The sequence below is a fragment of the Typopeltis vanoorti genome, chromosome 11 (assembly GCF_054136105.1).
Source record: "Typopeltis vanoorti isolate ZY-2024b chromosome 11, IOZ_Tvanoo_1.0, whole genome shotgun sequence".
NCBI classification, from domain to species: Eukaryota; Metazoa; Arthropoda; class Arachnida; order Uropygi; family Thelyphonidae; genus Typopeltis; species Typopeltis vanoorti.
Window position 1 is genome coordinate 130,243,519 of NC_143559.1, and position 15,118 is coordinate 130,258,636.

The 15,118-nt window shown below is 35.2% G+C and overlaps 1 protein-coding gene across 5 annotated transcripts in view; it reads right to left on the reverse strand.

Annotated features, from left to right (window-relative positions):
* Window positions 1-12,327: 12,327 nt before the first annotated feature.
* LOC150102045 (small integral membrane protein 14) overlaps window positions 12,328-15,118 on the reverse strand; it is an 81,740-nt gene continuing 78,949 nt past the window's right edge. For all 5 annotated transcript variants that reach the window (XM_090400061.1, XM_090400060.1, XM_090400064.1 and 2 more), the window contains exon 5: window positions 12,328-14,271. In XM_090400061.1, coding sequence (XP_090256187.1) covers window positions 14,224-14,271 — 48 coding nt within the window. In that variant the 3' untranslated portion in view covers window positions 12,328-14,223. The remainder of the gene's footprint in view (window positions 14,272-15,118) is intronic.

Consider the following 15,118-nt stretch of genomic DNA (forward strand, 5'->3'; position numbering starts at 1 on the left):
TTTCAATATGAAATTCAATTTTATCCCTGCTCAAGACTAAATAGTGATCACTTCCAATTTCAAATCCTCTGTACACTCTGGTGTCCTGCACCAGGGAGAAAACATCACTATCAACAATAACATAGTCAATGAGACTTTTCTTATTCCTAGCCTCTTCTCTCCATGTGAATTTGTGCACATTTTTATGTTGGAACATGGTGTTAGTAATAACCAGTCCATGTCCTGAGTAGAAATCCAACAAGTATTTGCCATTATTATTAGCTTTGCTCTTTTCTCCAAATTTACCCAAAATATTTTTGTATGTCTTACAATCATTTCCTACTCCACTGTTGAGATCCCCCCAAAAAGAACCAACACACACACACACACACACACACACACACATATATATATTGGTTTCGGTCCTTTCGCTTATTTTCTCTTGTATTACATCAGCTCTTTCAGTTTTTAGATATTTATCTAAAGACCCGCTTTGTTTCTGAATGTCGCGTTCTTTTTTCATTTTCGTTTGCGATATTCTGCGACTGATAGTTTTTGCTTTTATCAGACATTGGAAATGTTAAAATTATTTTAATAGCCAAATTCTAATAATTGTATCCAAAAAAAGTATTATTTACAATCACTGCAAAAATGTATTTATGTATTTTGATTCTATTTGTTTATTCTTAACCAATTATCTCGTTATGATCGTTTGGTCGCATTGGCTAAATAAGATTTACCCTAAGGTCAAGTTCAACTCACGGTTAATAACGGAATCGGAAATAAATGCAAGATAGAAGGTGTTCTGCTATTGTCACGCAATCTGATATTAACACTGACAATGCGATATTAAACGCAACATAATACTACATTATTTTAAATGATTCTGATTCTTTTTTAAAATATACAGTACAATGAAGGTTTATTATATAAAAATTTACCTAACTACTTCCTGAAGTCTGGTTTCAACAGAGAAAGAATAAATGATTTTTTTATGATTTATCGTATAGTTTAGGCCGATTTTGCAGCTCCAAAAAACTTGTCGTCCCGTGCAAATGCATGTTTTGCTCCCTCGGTAGAGCCAGTCCTGATTAAAACAATCAGTTTATCAACCACAGACATGCCTCCATCAATCACGGACCACTGAGAAATAAAATCCACCGCCAGTGATCGCACTCTTCACCAGTAAAAGCACGAGAGATCGCATTCCAGTTGACAGCAAGAAGGCAAAGACAAACACACCAGTGCTCATTAGGCCACCCTTAGCTGCAATTTACAGGACAGAACGCTGGAACGCAGATATCGCAAGGAGAAATGAAACAGAAAATGAAAGAAAACTATCAGTTTCTCGACTAACGATTCCAGGTCTTTATGCAAAAGGATGAAGGTACCCGTATTCGTGTAAACTTACATGAAACCGATCTAACCAGTCTTCTGAGGTAGTGCTTAACGCCCTCTATCGTATAGAGAGCAAATTTTACACCATTTATCACTCAAACATCGCTACAATAAATCCGCCCACGATATTCAACAGGAAAATGTTAACGGTGTTCTTTTCGAACTTTAAATAATTAGATAGACAGTTTTTATACAAATTCCGAACTCACTCTACTATAAACTAACATAAGTATAAAGAAATTCTGGTTACACTCTCAACACTAACATACTGACAAATATCGATATTCTAATCTTACCCAGGTGTCGATATGTGATACCGAAGGGTCTACTATATAACATTAATAATTACCAAACCTACACTACTTACATTCCCCGAATAAGAAAAGGCGGCGTTATAGCCTTTGAAAATGAAAAGCACACTGTGACAGAAACCTTAACCATAATCGAACATGCACAAACATTACTGTTGTAAATCACGACTAAAGGTAATCACAACCACACACACAATAAACAATATACAGACCCAAGAGAGAAACCCACTCATCTTCCTTCAAGTAATAGAAATATGGCTAAATCGGATCAACAATGGCACGACAGATAGACTTATCTTAATAGGTGACATTAAAATACATATCCTACCAGTATCACATATCTTGGCATATTAAGCAGTAAAACATACACCTGACCATGAACTCCCCCAAAAAGAGAAGAATACTCAACTACTCGCAACACAGTGATGCATAGGCAACAGCATTCGGACTCCTATCCAACACATGCATGTCATCAATAAACACCACTAAACTCTCTGGACACTACTTTATTACAAAAGGAATACCAGTGCATGGGATGAGAATTAACAATCTGAGATTTGTAGATGACATTGTTATTATTGAAGAAGACGAAAGAGAACTACAAAAGAAACATTGAAAGTCTTAAATGAGGAAGATGAACGATTTGGGCTTGTTAGGAATTTGAGAAAAACAGACAATGGTATTTGGTGAGAAGAACATGAAACAAAAGATACAAGTGGATGGAACTGATATAGAAAATGTAGAACAATTCACATATTTGGGAAGTAAAATCTGAAGCTCATGGATAACATCTGGAAAAGTAAAGTGATCAGCCTGCAAACAAAACTAAGAGTACTGGAAACATACATCTTTAGTGGCGTACTGTATGGAACTGAACGTGGGTAATAAATAAGAAATCGAGATTTGAAAGAACTTGTTACAGGAAGATTCTAAGAATAGGATGGGTAAAGAAAATCACAAATGAAGAGCTCAATCGGAAGATACAAGCAAAGGAGAATCTAATGCAGAAGATTATACAACAGAAGCTGCGATTATTTGGACACATCTACAAAAATTAGTGAGGACCGGAAGATCAAGACATTCATGTTTGGTATTATGGATGGTGTAAACAGAAAAGGTAGACCATACAGAGAATGGATAGACGACATAAAGAACTGGTGTGGAATGGATGTACAGAAACTTCAACAACTGTGCACTGGACAAAGAAAGTGGAAGAAGATAGTGAAGGAGGCAGTGAGCTCATGGTTCATGATTATGAGGATTACGATGAAACTCGATTCAACAAAACCACCTTTACATCCCCCACACGCTTATCTGCCTCCACAGATAAACTGCACCAACTATCATAGTAAAAACATCGCTGATCAGTGGAACAGACTACTTCATATAAAATGCAGAGTACAATGCCAATACGAAACAAACATGGTCTACATTGAGCCGAAAATTGAAACCTTCCCTCAAGATTTTATCATCAAAATCTTCGATCAAGACAAGAACCAAAAGTAATTCACAGGATCCTTCAACTACTCCTTCACAAATATCACTGCCATTAATCCCAGTACAAAACTATAATCACAACGTCAACACATAACGTGCACTTTTCTGTGAGAGCCCTTTCACAAATAAAGCAAAAGACCAGCCAGGAACACAAAATCAGACTGAAAGACCTTTTAATACATATTATTATTATTATTATAACGATGCCCCATGGAGTCAGAAAACTCATCGCGGTAGACCCTACATTGACCATTATTCACACAATACCTATCATACTTATGCTTAACTTCATTAACAGAGGATGCATTCGTCAGTTAGCAACCCTCCAAGCAAAAAAACCCTGGTCCTAAATACCCTTGTTAACCATATCCTTACACAATCTCCAGAGATGACCACTCGTTCTTTCAATTCCTGAACTGTTCATAAAAAATCATCAGTATCAATCCTTTAAAACCCTTTTAATAATTTATATGCTTCTATTATATCTCCTCTGTTATGCCTATCAGCTAGTTCTTGAAGCCCACATATCTGCAACAATCTTTGCTAGTCGCCTTTCTATCCTTTTCATCATTTCTACATCATACCAGATCTGTGGGGAATAGTCCAAATGCGGTTTTTAATGCCTTATAAAGTGGTACAGTAACTTCCCTATTCCTGCTTGTCAGTGTGTTCTTCAAGCACCATGTAATTTGATGTGATGTTTCGTCAATCTTTGCAATATGCCTTCTAAACTTAAGTTCCCCCAAATCTCTTGCTTCGTCATCTTCTTGCAGTTCAGTTCCATTAATATAGTACACAGCATGTGATCTCATCCCCCCCCCTCCCCGCAGTGCATCACTTTACACTTAGCCACGTTAAACTTACAGCCGTTTACCTTTGTCCATACCGCCAGCCTATTTAAGTCAATTTCCAAGATATCGTTTGAATTAACTTCGCTTTTCTCAGTTTTGCATCATCAGCAAACAAGTGGATATTTCCAATTTCATTAATGTACAAATTACAATCACTGAATATGAACAAGCTTGGATAATTGACATCGCAGTATACGCATTGGTAACACCACCACCACCGAGTGTTAGAAAAAAATTACTAAACGTCGAGATCTGGAAATCGGAGTTGGCCAGTGTGATTAAACATACCAAAGCCATTCCTATAGTTATCAGGAAAATTTCAAAGAAGCTATCTAACTATTTACAGGAATTAACTATCAGTGAATTGACCACATTTGATTTACAAAAAAACGGCATTGCTTGGAACAGTCCATGTTCAGAACGCTACTTGACAGACTATTCTTAGATTCTTGGGTAGAATCTGAATTAATCACCAGTCAAACTGTTTGAAATATATCTTGTTTTGACTTCGCACAATTAATCTGTGTATTAATTGTGCGAATAAAGTAATAATAATAAAGGATTGTCCGAAAGACTTACTATAAAAAATAAGAAGCAACAGTTATCGATAAATAGAAAGATATATTACTATTAAATCGTATATCTGCACGCTCAGAGATAGATTTTTGTCTATTTCTGATTTCAACTGACTTTGCCTTTACATTTCCAATTCAACTTCCACATTCGTAATGAAAATCAGCAAGGTCATCACAGATGAAGTACTTGATGTGACCTCATCTGGATTATTCCGCAGTTCTGATCTGCTGAGTTCCGAAGCAGATTCAGAGAAGAGGGGCAGTGCAGAGGAGAGTAACAACTGAGGTATATGTCGATTATGAGGAGAGATTTGAGGATTTCTAGAGTGCGGACACTACCAAACAGGAGAAAGAAAGGTGATATTGTATTATACACACTCTTCTAAAAAGTTAATTGGCATACATTAGATGAAAGTTTTAATTTTATAAAAGGATGTACAGATGAGGAGGTAAGCACATCCGCGGAAACAGAATGAAGTTGAGCACCACCATCTAGGTGCAAACAACCATTACTTGGACCGCTGTGTGAAAGACATGTAACATACAAAAGGATATTGCTTGTCCTCGTCGAACCCATACCTTTAAAGAGAAACTATCGTGCATATGGACTGCAGAGCCAGGTTTCCAAATCTTAGTCATATTGAGCATGTCTAGTATTCTGTATGTAGACGCGTTGCTGCGCTCAACCCCCCCCCCCCCTTCCCACAACCTTGAGGGACTTTATGAGAACTTTGCAGGAACAATGGATTTTACCAGTTAACTCCTTGACACACTTATAAACAGTATGAAATATCGGTGTGTCTTATTGATGTTAGGTCAACATTCTTTACTCTGGTAAACTTACAATCTCATTTTGACCTCTTGTTTTTGACCATTTTTTTTCATATAACCATTTCTTACTAAACTACTAATTATTTACAATTTTTTAATATTTTTTCGAATTGCATAAGAAGGCATGTTATCCTGATTTTTTCTTTGTTCCTTAATTTTATAGAAACCACTGTATTGAAAATGGCATTAAGGGATCATATCTGATGAAGATATTTTAATTTGTCATTCCTCCAATTAATTGAAATCATTTGGAATACAGTAAGATAGGTATTACTTTATGCAAGCAAAGTGTCGCGGGTGATCTTCATTGTCGAACGAATCCATTGCAAGCAGGTGCGTAATTTGAATGAGTAAAATATGAGTTAGCCAATCTCATACGGAGGTAGCAGGGTTTTTTCGTACCAGAAACTCTGGTTTTTCATCCCGCCTACAGACAGATCGGCCCTTCAGAACACACGCAATTTAGACAAAAAATATACTAGTTATGGTGTTGGGCGGTAGATGGAGTTGATTGGTAGAGCTTCGGTGTAGTGGTGGAAACAGTTGTATAGTAGGTGTCCTCCCGCGATGAGTCTTCGGACTCCTTGGAGGTGTCACGAATAGTAATAAATATGCGTTCATTATTCCACTACGTGAACAACAGGTTCTTACTGTACAGGACATGGTTTGTCTTTTAACCTCTTATATGAAGAGTACTGTTTTATACATCAGAGTTTCTAAGACAAAGAAGGCTGGAATCAATTTGTCAAATTAACTAAAGTGAGGTCATTTGTCTTCACAGTATTCCGGAGACTTCTGTAAATATGAAAATGTAGGCGAATTCGTGTATTTCACAACTTAGGTTTACATTCGTATTCAAGATTATTGGGTTAAATGCCATTGTCATGAAAGTAGATTTCGGCAGGAAATCAGAATGTCCTTTGCAGTCTGGTAAAGAATCGGTAATGTGGTTATGTACTACAAAAACGTTTATAATTGAAAATGTGATAAAATCATTTTCAACTTTATACACGTAAACTAACATTTTTTAAACTCTTTAATAATATTTTCAATTTTATTCAGAGATGACTGCATCAATATTTTCTCCTACACATTAGGAGCCCCATATTACCTGAACTAACATGCAGCGTCATCTTCAGTGGTGCACAGTGGGATATGGATTCTTGTAAAGCTGTGCTATGGAGCAAAGAATCAGGATACGCTGTCTACCAATGTGGGTGTGGCGGATGACCAGTGAACGAATCTTATCAGAATACGTAATCCTAACTATGAAATTCGGAGAGCGGTGTGATGGTACGATCCTGTTTTACCTGGTTTGGCGTCGGACTCTGTGCTACCTCGAACATTGAACTTTGCTGTTTGTTCCTCATCCTGTTGTGTCTGTTGACTTCTTTCCAAACAGTATACATGTATATTCAAAAGAAATCAAGTAACATCTTTTATTCACTTGTACGGAGTATGCAAGGCCATTTTAGTCCTAAATTTTGGAGATTGAGTATGCAGTTTAATCTCCACCATAGCCAATCAGAGATAGCTGGCACAACTCTATCATTAATTACAAGCAAAATGTGTGGCCGTATCGTTGTGCCCAATCTTAACACAATATGTTATCTGAAATACTATGGTTTCTATGGACCATTTTTTTGAGTTTGGAGAAAGAAAACCCGAGTTTCCGAGAGACAAAATCCGTTTGCCTGTGCCAGAAATCGACTAATTGGAAATGGATATAGAAATGCTTAGGAATAGTTCTTGTTTTATATATATATATAACATTTCGATGAAATCCAAGGACTCAATGAGGTCATGCTAAACTACACAATCTACTCTAATTACAACACTTAATAATCCAAACACTGCATAGCCCATCATATTCACTACACATTTTCTCAATAGTTCACACAAATTTTCCGGACTATTAATGCACCTGTTCAGTGGCCGATTTTCGTGTATGCAGCATGAAAAACTAAGTTTCGTGAAAAAAAAAAAAATTCCACATGAAATCGGCTAACTCATCTCAGTTTAAGAAGTTCATATAAAAATCCGTGTTCATAACGAGAAAATATCTGAGTATTTTCCAAATGGAATAGCACTTTGTCTCATCATCATTCTTTCAACTGCGTTAAGGGAGGGGGAATACTTGCCACTTAAATTTACTGTGTTAATGTTAATATGATGAACGTGTGCTAGGGAATGATTGAACTGAGTTCAAATAACATGCGTTTATAGAATGTTTTTATAAACGCCTTTTCAATGAAAAGTAAGTTAGCCGATTTCATACGAAAGTAGCATCGATTTTTTTCCTCCAAAATAATTCGTTTTTCATGACAGGCAACTCTCTCTCTCTCTCTTCGTGTTCAGAACGAGAAAATATCTGAGTATTTTCCAAATGGAATGGAACGCCCGCAATTAGCAGAAAATCCAAGCAAAATATTAACAAAATCAGACAAAAATATTATTTGTTGGAGATGGGAGATCGTGTTGTGCAAAGTACCCTTCGGTGATAATTCCTTAGGCTTCATAGACGTTCACGCAATAATAATAATAAACAAATAAATCAAAACTAATGTGTTGCTTTCGTTTAATAAATTTCTATTTCTGGTGTCCACTAACCATACATTACATAAAATCTTGTGGAAGATATTCCCCGAGAATATCTTTCTTGACTAGTAGCTAAAATCATTTTTTTTTAATTTATTATTTATTTATTCATATGGAGTTTCCTCCCTTTTCTCCCCTGTCCATATTGGGGCGAGTTGATCCCCCTCATGGGGGTTAAGTATTTATGGTAGATCCGTGTGTTCACTGGGCCGGTTTGCCTGCTTGCGGGATGAAAAACCCAGATAAACTGGGGGAAAATCCCTGCTGTCCACGCCCAAGACCAGCTAACTTGGCTATGGCTGAGGAAAATCCTTAAGCTGCTCATGTCCTCGATGGGAACCGAACCCAGGACACTCTCCTTCCCCACACATATGCTTGCAAAGCCACTACGCTAACTGCGCGGACTTTAATTTATTAGAAATACAGTACTGTATTAGAAATTTGAGAGCATGTGTAGAAGTAGCGTTTGCACTCTATGGCGCTTGATCGCACAATGAAAGACTTGGGTTCGAATGTAGTCGCTGACTGGAGAAACATTTTTTAAGTCATTCCTCGACCAATTCCCGAGGTTGTAGATCTCTAGCACGGGCAAGCGGATTTTTTCTCCCAGAAACTCAAAATCGGCCGTCGAACCCACAATATTTTCAGACCTTAAAAATATTGTTAGGGACCACGAGATGGCGGCACTTGTTATCAGTCTTCTTCACTGCATATTGATTAATTAGTCATAGCTTTGGGCCAGCTATCTCTGAATGGCTACCACTGGAGATTGAACTGCCCACTCAGTCTCCAAAAGTTAGATAGGGCTAAAAACAGCCAGCCTTGCCTACTCCCTATGCGAGAACAAAAAGGTTCTAGCAGATTTTTTTTTAATTAGAAATTTGAGTTGTACAAGATGACTTTCCACAGTGCAGAATCTTGATAAATTTAGTATCTGGTTATATAAAAGTAATAAATTATTCATGTCCAGAATGCACTGACTTTTATATGAAATAACAATTACTTTATATTAATTATTTTAGTTCTTTAAAGTCATAGCTTCGTTATTACGTGGCGCGTTGTTCGAAAATTTATATTTTTTTAATTAGATGTAGCAATTTGCATACCTGAAAATAAATAATTAAAATTACCATTCTTTTGTGACACATCCAGGAAGTCTAAGGTTAATATGAGAATAAATAAAAGGCACTTTGATCACAAGAACCAAAACTACTAGTATAGTGTATGTTGATAACTGCATATCATCAAAATTGGCTTTACGCTTCTGCCTACACTTCGTGGGAAAGTTGATCACGTGGTTGTTTTCTCCCATAGTTCTCAGTTTAAATTCATGTGTCAAGGTGGGGAAGGGCAGCAAATAATAAAAAGTAATTTTTAAAAAAAAGGAGGGGGGTAGGCAGCAAATAACTCGTGTTTGATTCAATTTGCAAGTGGTTAAAAATAATAGTTACCAATGAATAGTGAACAAAAGGGATCTTAAATTAATGGAAGTGAGAAAATGATCTTCCTGTGGCAAGCAAGAGGTTACCAGGGGGAATGTCATTTTTATAGAATTCCTGGAACTTGTCATTATTTGTGCAGCGCCAGCTACCAAGAAACTATTTTATTATGGAGAATAGGAAGATAATTTCTCCCTTTTTAGGCTTCTCTAAATTTTTTAATGGTTGGCGAGTTCATTCTGGCATTAGTGAGACAAGGTTGATGGAAGATGATTTAGTTAATAGGATAGAATGCGAGGGATATAATGTGTCCAGGGAGGACAGGAGAAAAGAATGGGGGAAGTAACATTGATGACAGCCGATGAACTGCAACCAAGGGGGAGTAGAAGTTCAATGGTAGGTAGTGAAAATAGCACAATTGAGACTATCTGGTGAGACTGAGGTCAGCAGAACAAAATACAATATACAATTGGATGCTGCTATGGACCAGGAGATGGAAAAGATGAAGATAGTATGCATCAGCAAATACTCAACCAGCCTTGAAGATGATCCACATGAAGGATGTCCAAAAAAGTGTAATACCACCAGAAATCATTGATCAACAGCACGATATGGTATTGAATGACTGGAGCATCAAATTGTGTGAAATTGCTGAGAATATAGGTATTTCAAAAGAACGTGTAGGATACATTTTGCATGAAGAATTGCAAATGAAAAAGCTTTATGCAAGATGGGTGCCGCGCAGATCAAAAACACGCGCATGAAAATCTCTGAACAGTGCTTGGAATCTTTTAACAAGAATCCAAACAGCAGTCAAAACAGTGGACAGAAGTTGGTTGTTCAGTGCCAAAAAAAGACAAAGTCAGTTCCATCAGCAGGAAAGGTCATGTCATCAGTGTTTTGGAATGCTAAAGGCATTTTGTTTATCTTGAAAAGGGTAAAACAATAACCAAGGAATATTATTCTGATATTTTAACCAGACTATAAAAAAATCGTGAGAAAAGACCCAGTTTGCAGAAGAAAAAAAATCATCTTTCATCAGGACAATGCACCTGCCCACAAAGGTGTTTTGGCAATGGGAAAATTAAGGGATCTGCACTATGAATTGTTGGAACATCCATCCTCCCTATTTCCCAAATTTTTCTCCCTCTAACTTCTATCTCTTCCCAAAACTAAAACTCTCCCTTGCTGATCAGCATTTTTCTTCGAATCAAGAGGCGATTGCAGCTGTAGAGTGGTATTTTGCAGATCTTACTGAGACCCACTACAGGGATGGGATAACAGCGCTGGAATAAATGTATTAATCTTATGGGAGATTATGCTGAAAAATAAAAATAATTTTGAAATTATAAATTCATTTTTTCATTGTTAGGCCATGAACTTTTCAAACCACCCTCGTAATCTGTCTAGCAGATCACAGAAACTGTCTGTCTACCCAACTCTTCTGGGGTAGCAGACTGTGGCAGGGATATAGATCTAATAGGAAAATCCTGTTATACAGAAGAATTATGTATCAATCAGAGAGAAACACTTTGGAATCTGAGATAGTTTTAACACAACATTCAGCAAACCAAAATAAATTCAGCTGCATCACATTAGCAAGATTCCATCAATGCACCCACAGAGGGCATCAGTTATGACTGCAGGAGCTCACTTTTTACAGCTGGTCTGTCTTTGTTCCTGCTGGTGTACCTGTGTGTATAGATGAGAGAACCCTCGACACTTCTGCACATGGTAGAAGGCGAATTCATTCTGATAATAGAGTAATCAGCCATTTCATGGGATGAGTGTTTGTTATTACAGGTTGGGAAAGTAGCTTTTATGAACATTCTAGTTTTTTAAGTGGTAACTATTTTGCTTGTATAACAATAGGAAAATTTTATGTAAAAAGCATGTGATTTCGCATGTTGGCGACGAATTTGTACATCCCTTATTTTTTTCTCCCCTTCAATATTGATTCTTATCGGCACTCTGCCAGCTACTTTCAACTGTGGAGAGACTATACACGCTTACTATATTTCTTTGAGCCCATGAGCTAAATAAATTCAGAAATTCAGTTAATTATTATCATTACATATGCATTTTCTCCACCAAACATCCACATGAGTAATAACATCTAAGCAGTCATACCCAGGAGAAAGATTTAGAAGACCAAGATACAAAGGGATTGCAGTTAGCACTCCCATACAAGATTGAAATGTGCAAGATCTGACAACAGTGGAATCCTGACAAATAATTTGGAGAAAAATCATATAGTACTGTCACAGTATCCTATACACTTGAGTGTACATATCAAGAATTTGTAAGATGCAATTTGTGAAACATCAACAAAAAGATATACATCATGTTTTACTACACCTGTTAAATTTCAATAAAATTAAATTAGGTATAATAAAACTCAATAGGCAGAAAATGAAATCTGTTATTCTCTCCTCTAAGACCATACATTGCTAGTTAGAGCTTTTTAAAGTGCAGTATTTTTGGAAAAATAGTGTCTAATAATGCATGTAGTTAAGACTGCATTGTCAGGATAAAAATGCTGCTACTGTCTGCCTGAAATTGCCATAGTCTACACTTGTCATTTCTCTCTCACACTGATATTGCTCATATGACATTGTTTGAATGATAGTTCTGAGTTAACTAATTTGACATTCTGTCTCCCTTATGCAAGTAACAAAATATTAAAAAATTACATATTTCCTAAACTAATCAAAGAATTAACATTAATATGGTATTGTAGTTTTACAAGAAAAATCAAGAAGTTTTACACAAAGTGGGATTAATAACTATTTATAGTTCTATGGATGTGTAAATTAATTGGATTATGACAGAAAAATTAAAAGCATAGTTACCATATACCCATTTTATTTGAGGGCAATCATAAGTCAGACTACATTGTTTAGATATTTTAGTGCTATTGGAATATTTATATATATGTTTAAAAATCCAAAATACAGTCAATCCTAAGTGGTTTTAAGAAGTTTTGTTTCCAAATTTAACATGATAAAATATGTCAATTTACATACATTCCCTAATTTTACAATATTGTATGTTGGCATAACTTATGCGCATCCAACATAGCATTATAATAGGCACTATGTACTCAGGCTTTCAACCTTATATGCAAATATTTAAAGAATCAAAATCTCACAATCACAAAAGCAAATTAGAATAGCAATCTTCCTATACAAGTATGGGTTTCATATAATTTTCTATTCATATTTACATAAGTGCAAAATTTTATTTTACATTCCTAAAAACAGATCCCTCCCCTTTCTTCCACCTTCACAATTGTATTATTATTCTATTTTGCCTCTTCAGATATTGTACAGGAAATCTGAACACACCTTCACTGGAAAAGCATTTTGATAATAAAAAATTACACTAGATATACATAAACTTAAATGAGTAATACAAGCAGTGACTAACTGCTTCGAAATTAAAAAAAAAAATGCCATTGTATTTAGAATGAAATGAAAAAACACAAGGCATTCCACATTTGCAGCTTAATATTCTATGCTAGACCAGCAAATTGGTGAGATAAGTGGCTTTCTTACTATTTATATATATATATATATATATTTGTGTCCACAAAAACATGATATAGAAATTAAAATTACAGTTAGAAGGTTAAATCCATATATTTTTCTCGCTAACCCTTTATATCTATATGTAAATTTACATTAGACTAGAACAGTTTATACAGGTTTTTTTTTCCCTTATCCTTATGCATATAAAACAAAGTTTTCAGTTCAACATCACATTATATAAGGAAAAAGTATTTCAGCACAAGTCACAGACATCTCACAATTTTATAATGAAAAGTTATAGAAGGTGATAATTTAAATGCATGCCAAAAGCAGGCTTTAGGACTTATCCACTCCATAGGCCATAAAAACAAATACATTTGGACCCTCCCTGTTGTGCTGTTCATTTAGTTACATAAATCAATCCTGATTGAGATATACATTATTCAAGGCAAACTAAAGACTATTAGACAATAGCTAAAAATGGTCAGGAAGATATGGGAAACCACCGTGTCCAATTATGTTAATTTTTAAAATAAATTTGAAATTATATATCATGATCATTCTACTACAGACCAAAGCATTAACCATAATAATTATATATTTATATATTCTTGCAATCCTGAAAGGAAGCTGAATGTGCCAAATAAAAAAGTCTATAACTGGCATTTAAATTAAAAATTTATCTGCTGATATTTTATATGTATTCTTTACTGAAAATGGCATTTAATGTAGTTAAATTTGAACAGTTTTATAAAAGAAAAACGAAGACAAATAGATCTGTTACAATGGAATCTACATTGTTTTCTAGTTTTAGTTAAATGACATCATTGCATAAAATGAACTACTAACTGTAGTAGCATCTGACTTTTTTAAAAAAATACCGTCAAGTTCAGGCTTATTCTAGACTCTAAAGCCAAAATTAATTTAATTTTTAAAGATACCACACATTTATATTCACAATAAAATGCAAAGTAAATTTTATGTTAATTTAAAATTTTTATCTTAATTTGAATAATAAAGAAATTAGCACAAACTTAAAATGTATATCTACTTCATTACTCAAGTGAAATAAACTGTGTTCCCATTTGGTGATTAAAAAAAATGCAAGAAACTGTAAATGTGAGGAAAAGAAAGTCCTTGCTCTTGAAAGAACAGTTATGCAGGTCCATTATCAATACAAAGAGTTCCAAAATCCATGTGTTCTTTATAAAACTTTAATGCACCGAATTATCAGGTGGTGGTGGTGGTTGATTGCTTGGACCCTGTAAAGGAAGAATACATATATTTAGAGAGAAACACGCACCTACCAGAAATCATGGAATAATCTTCCAGCTGCAGGAAAATGGAAGTTATGCAAATTTTGTCCTGTAAAGATAATTAACAATTCAATATAGTCATTTTGATTGGTCTGTTGAAATGAATATATACAGAAAGAGTTGCCAGTGTTTCAGAGAAGGATGAGAGTTATTTTCATTTGGTAAAAATGACTTATTGCACAGCATTTAAACAGTTTCCTGCCAGCAGTATGCCAAAATGGAAATCCACATAACAAATGAATCCATTATATGGCCAGATAAGCAAAAATAAAGACAGAAACCAGAAAAATGAGGTAACCAGGCTGCTCAACACTCCTTGAAAGGCTGGTTCCCTCATCTTACAACTGGATAATCTGTATCAAGATGTGAGTAGCCGCAAGCAATCCAATAAATATCTATGATAAGCAGAAGGTTGAATGCCATGAATTTTCACAGAGTTACAGTTCACAAAACTTTAACGAATACACATTGTTAACTGGTATGGGCCATGGCACAAAATTCTACTACGGAACAAATAAAATATTAATCATGTAGTGATGATTCAACATTTTGCTCCTCTAGTCAGAGAATGTGGAGAATTTGCTTTTTACTTAAAAATGTTGCTTCTATGAAGTTTGAAGTAGCAGTATAATAATGTGTAAGGCTGCTATAATACTCTAAAGTTTTGCCAACTTTCTACCAGAAATTAGCATAAAGTTTTCTATAATGCAATGAAGCGGATACTACATACAAATGCAGAACACATTAATTTCTGTCAATAAAAATACTGTTTATACATAGTTGTTTAATAGCC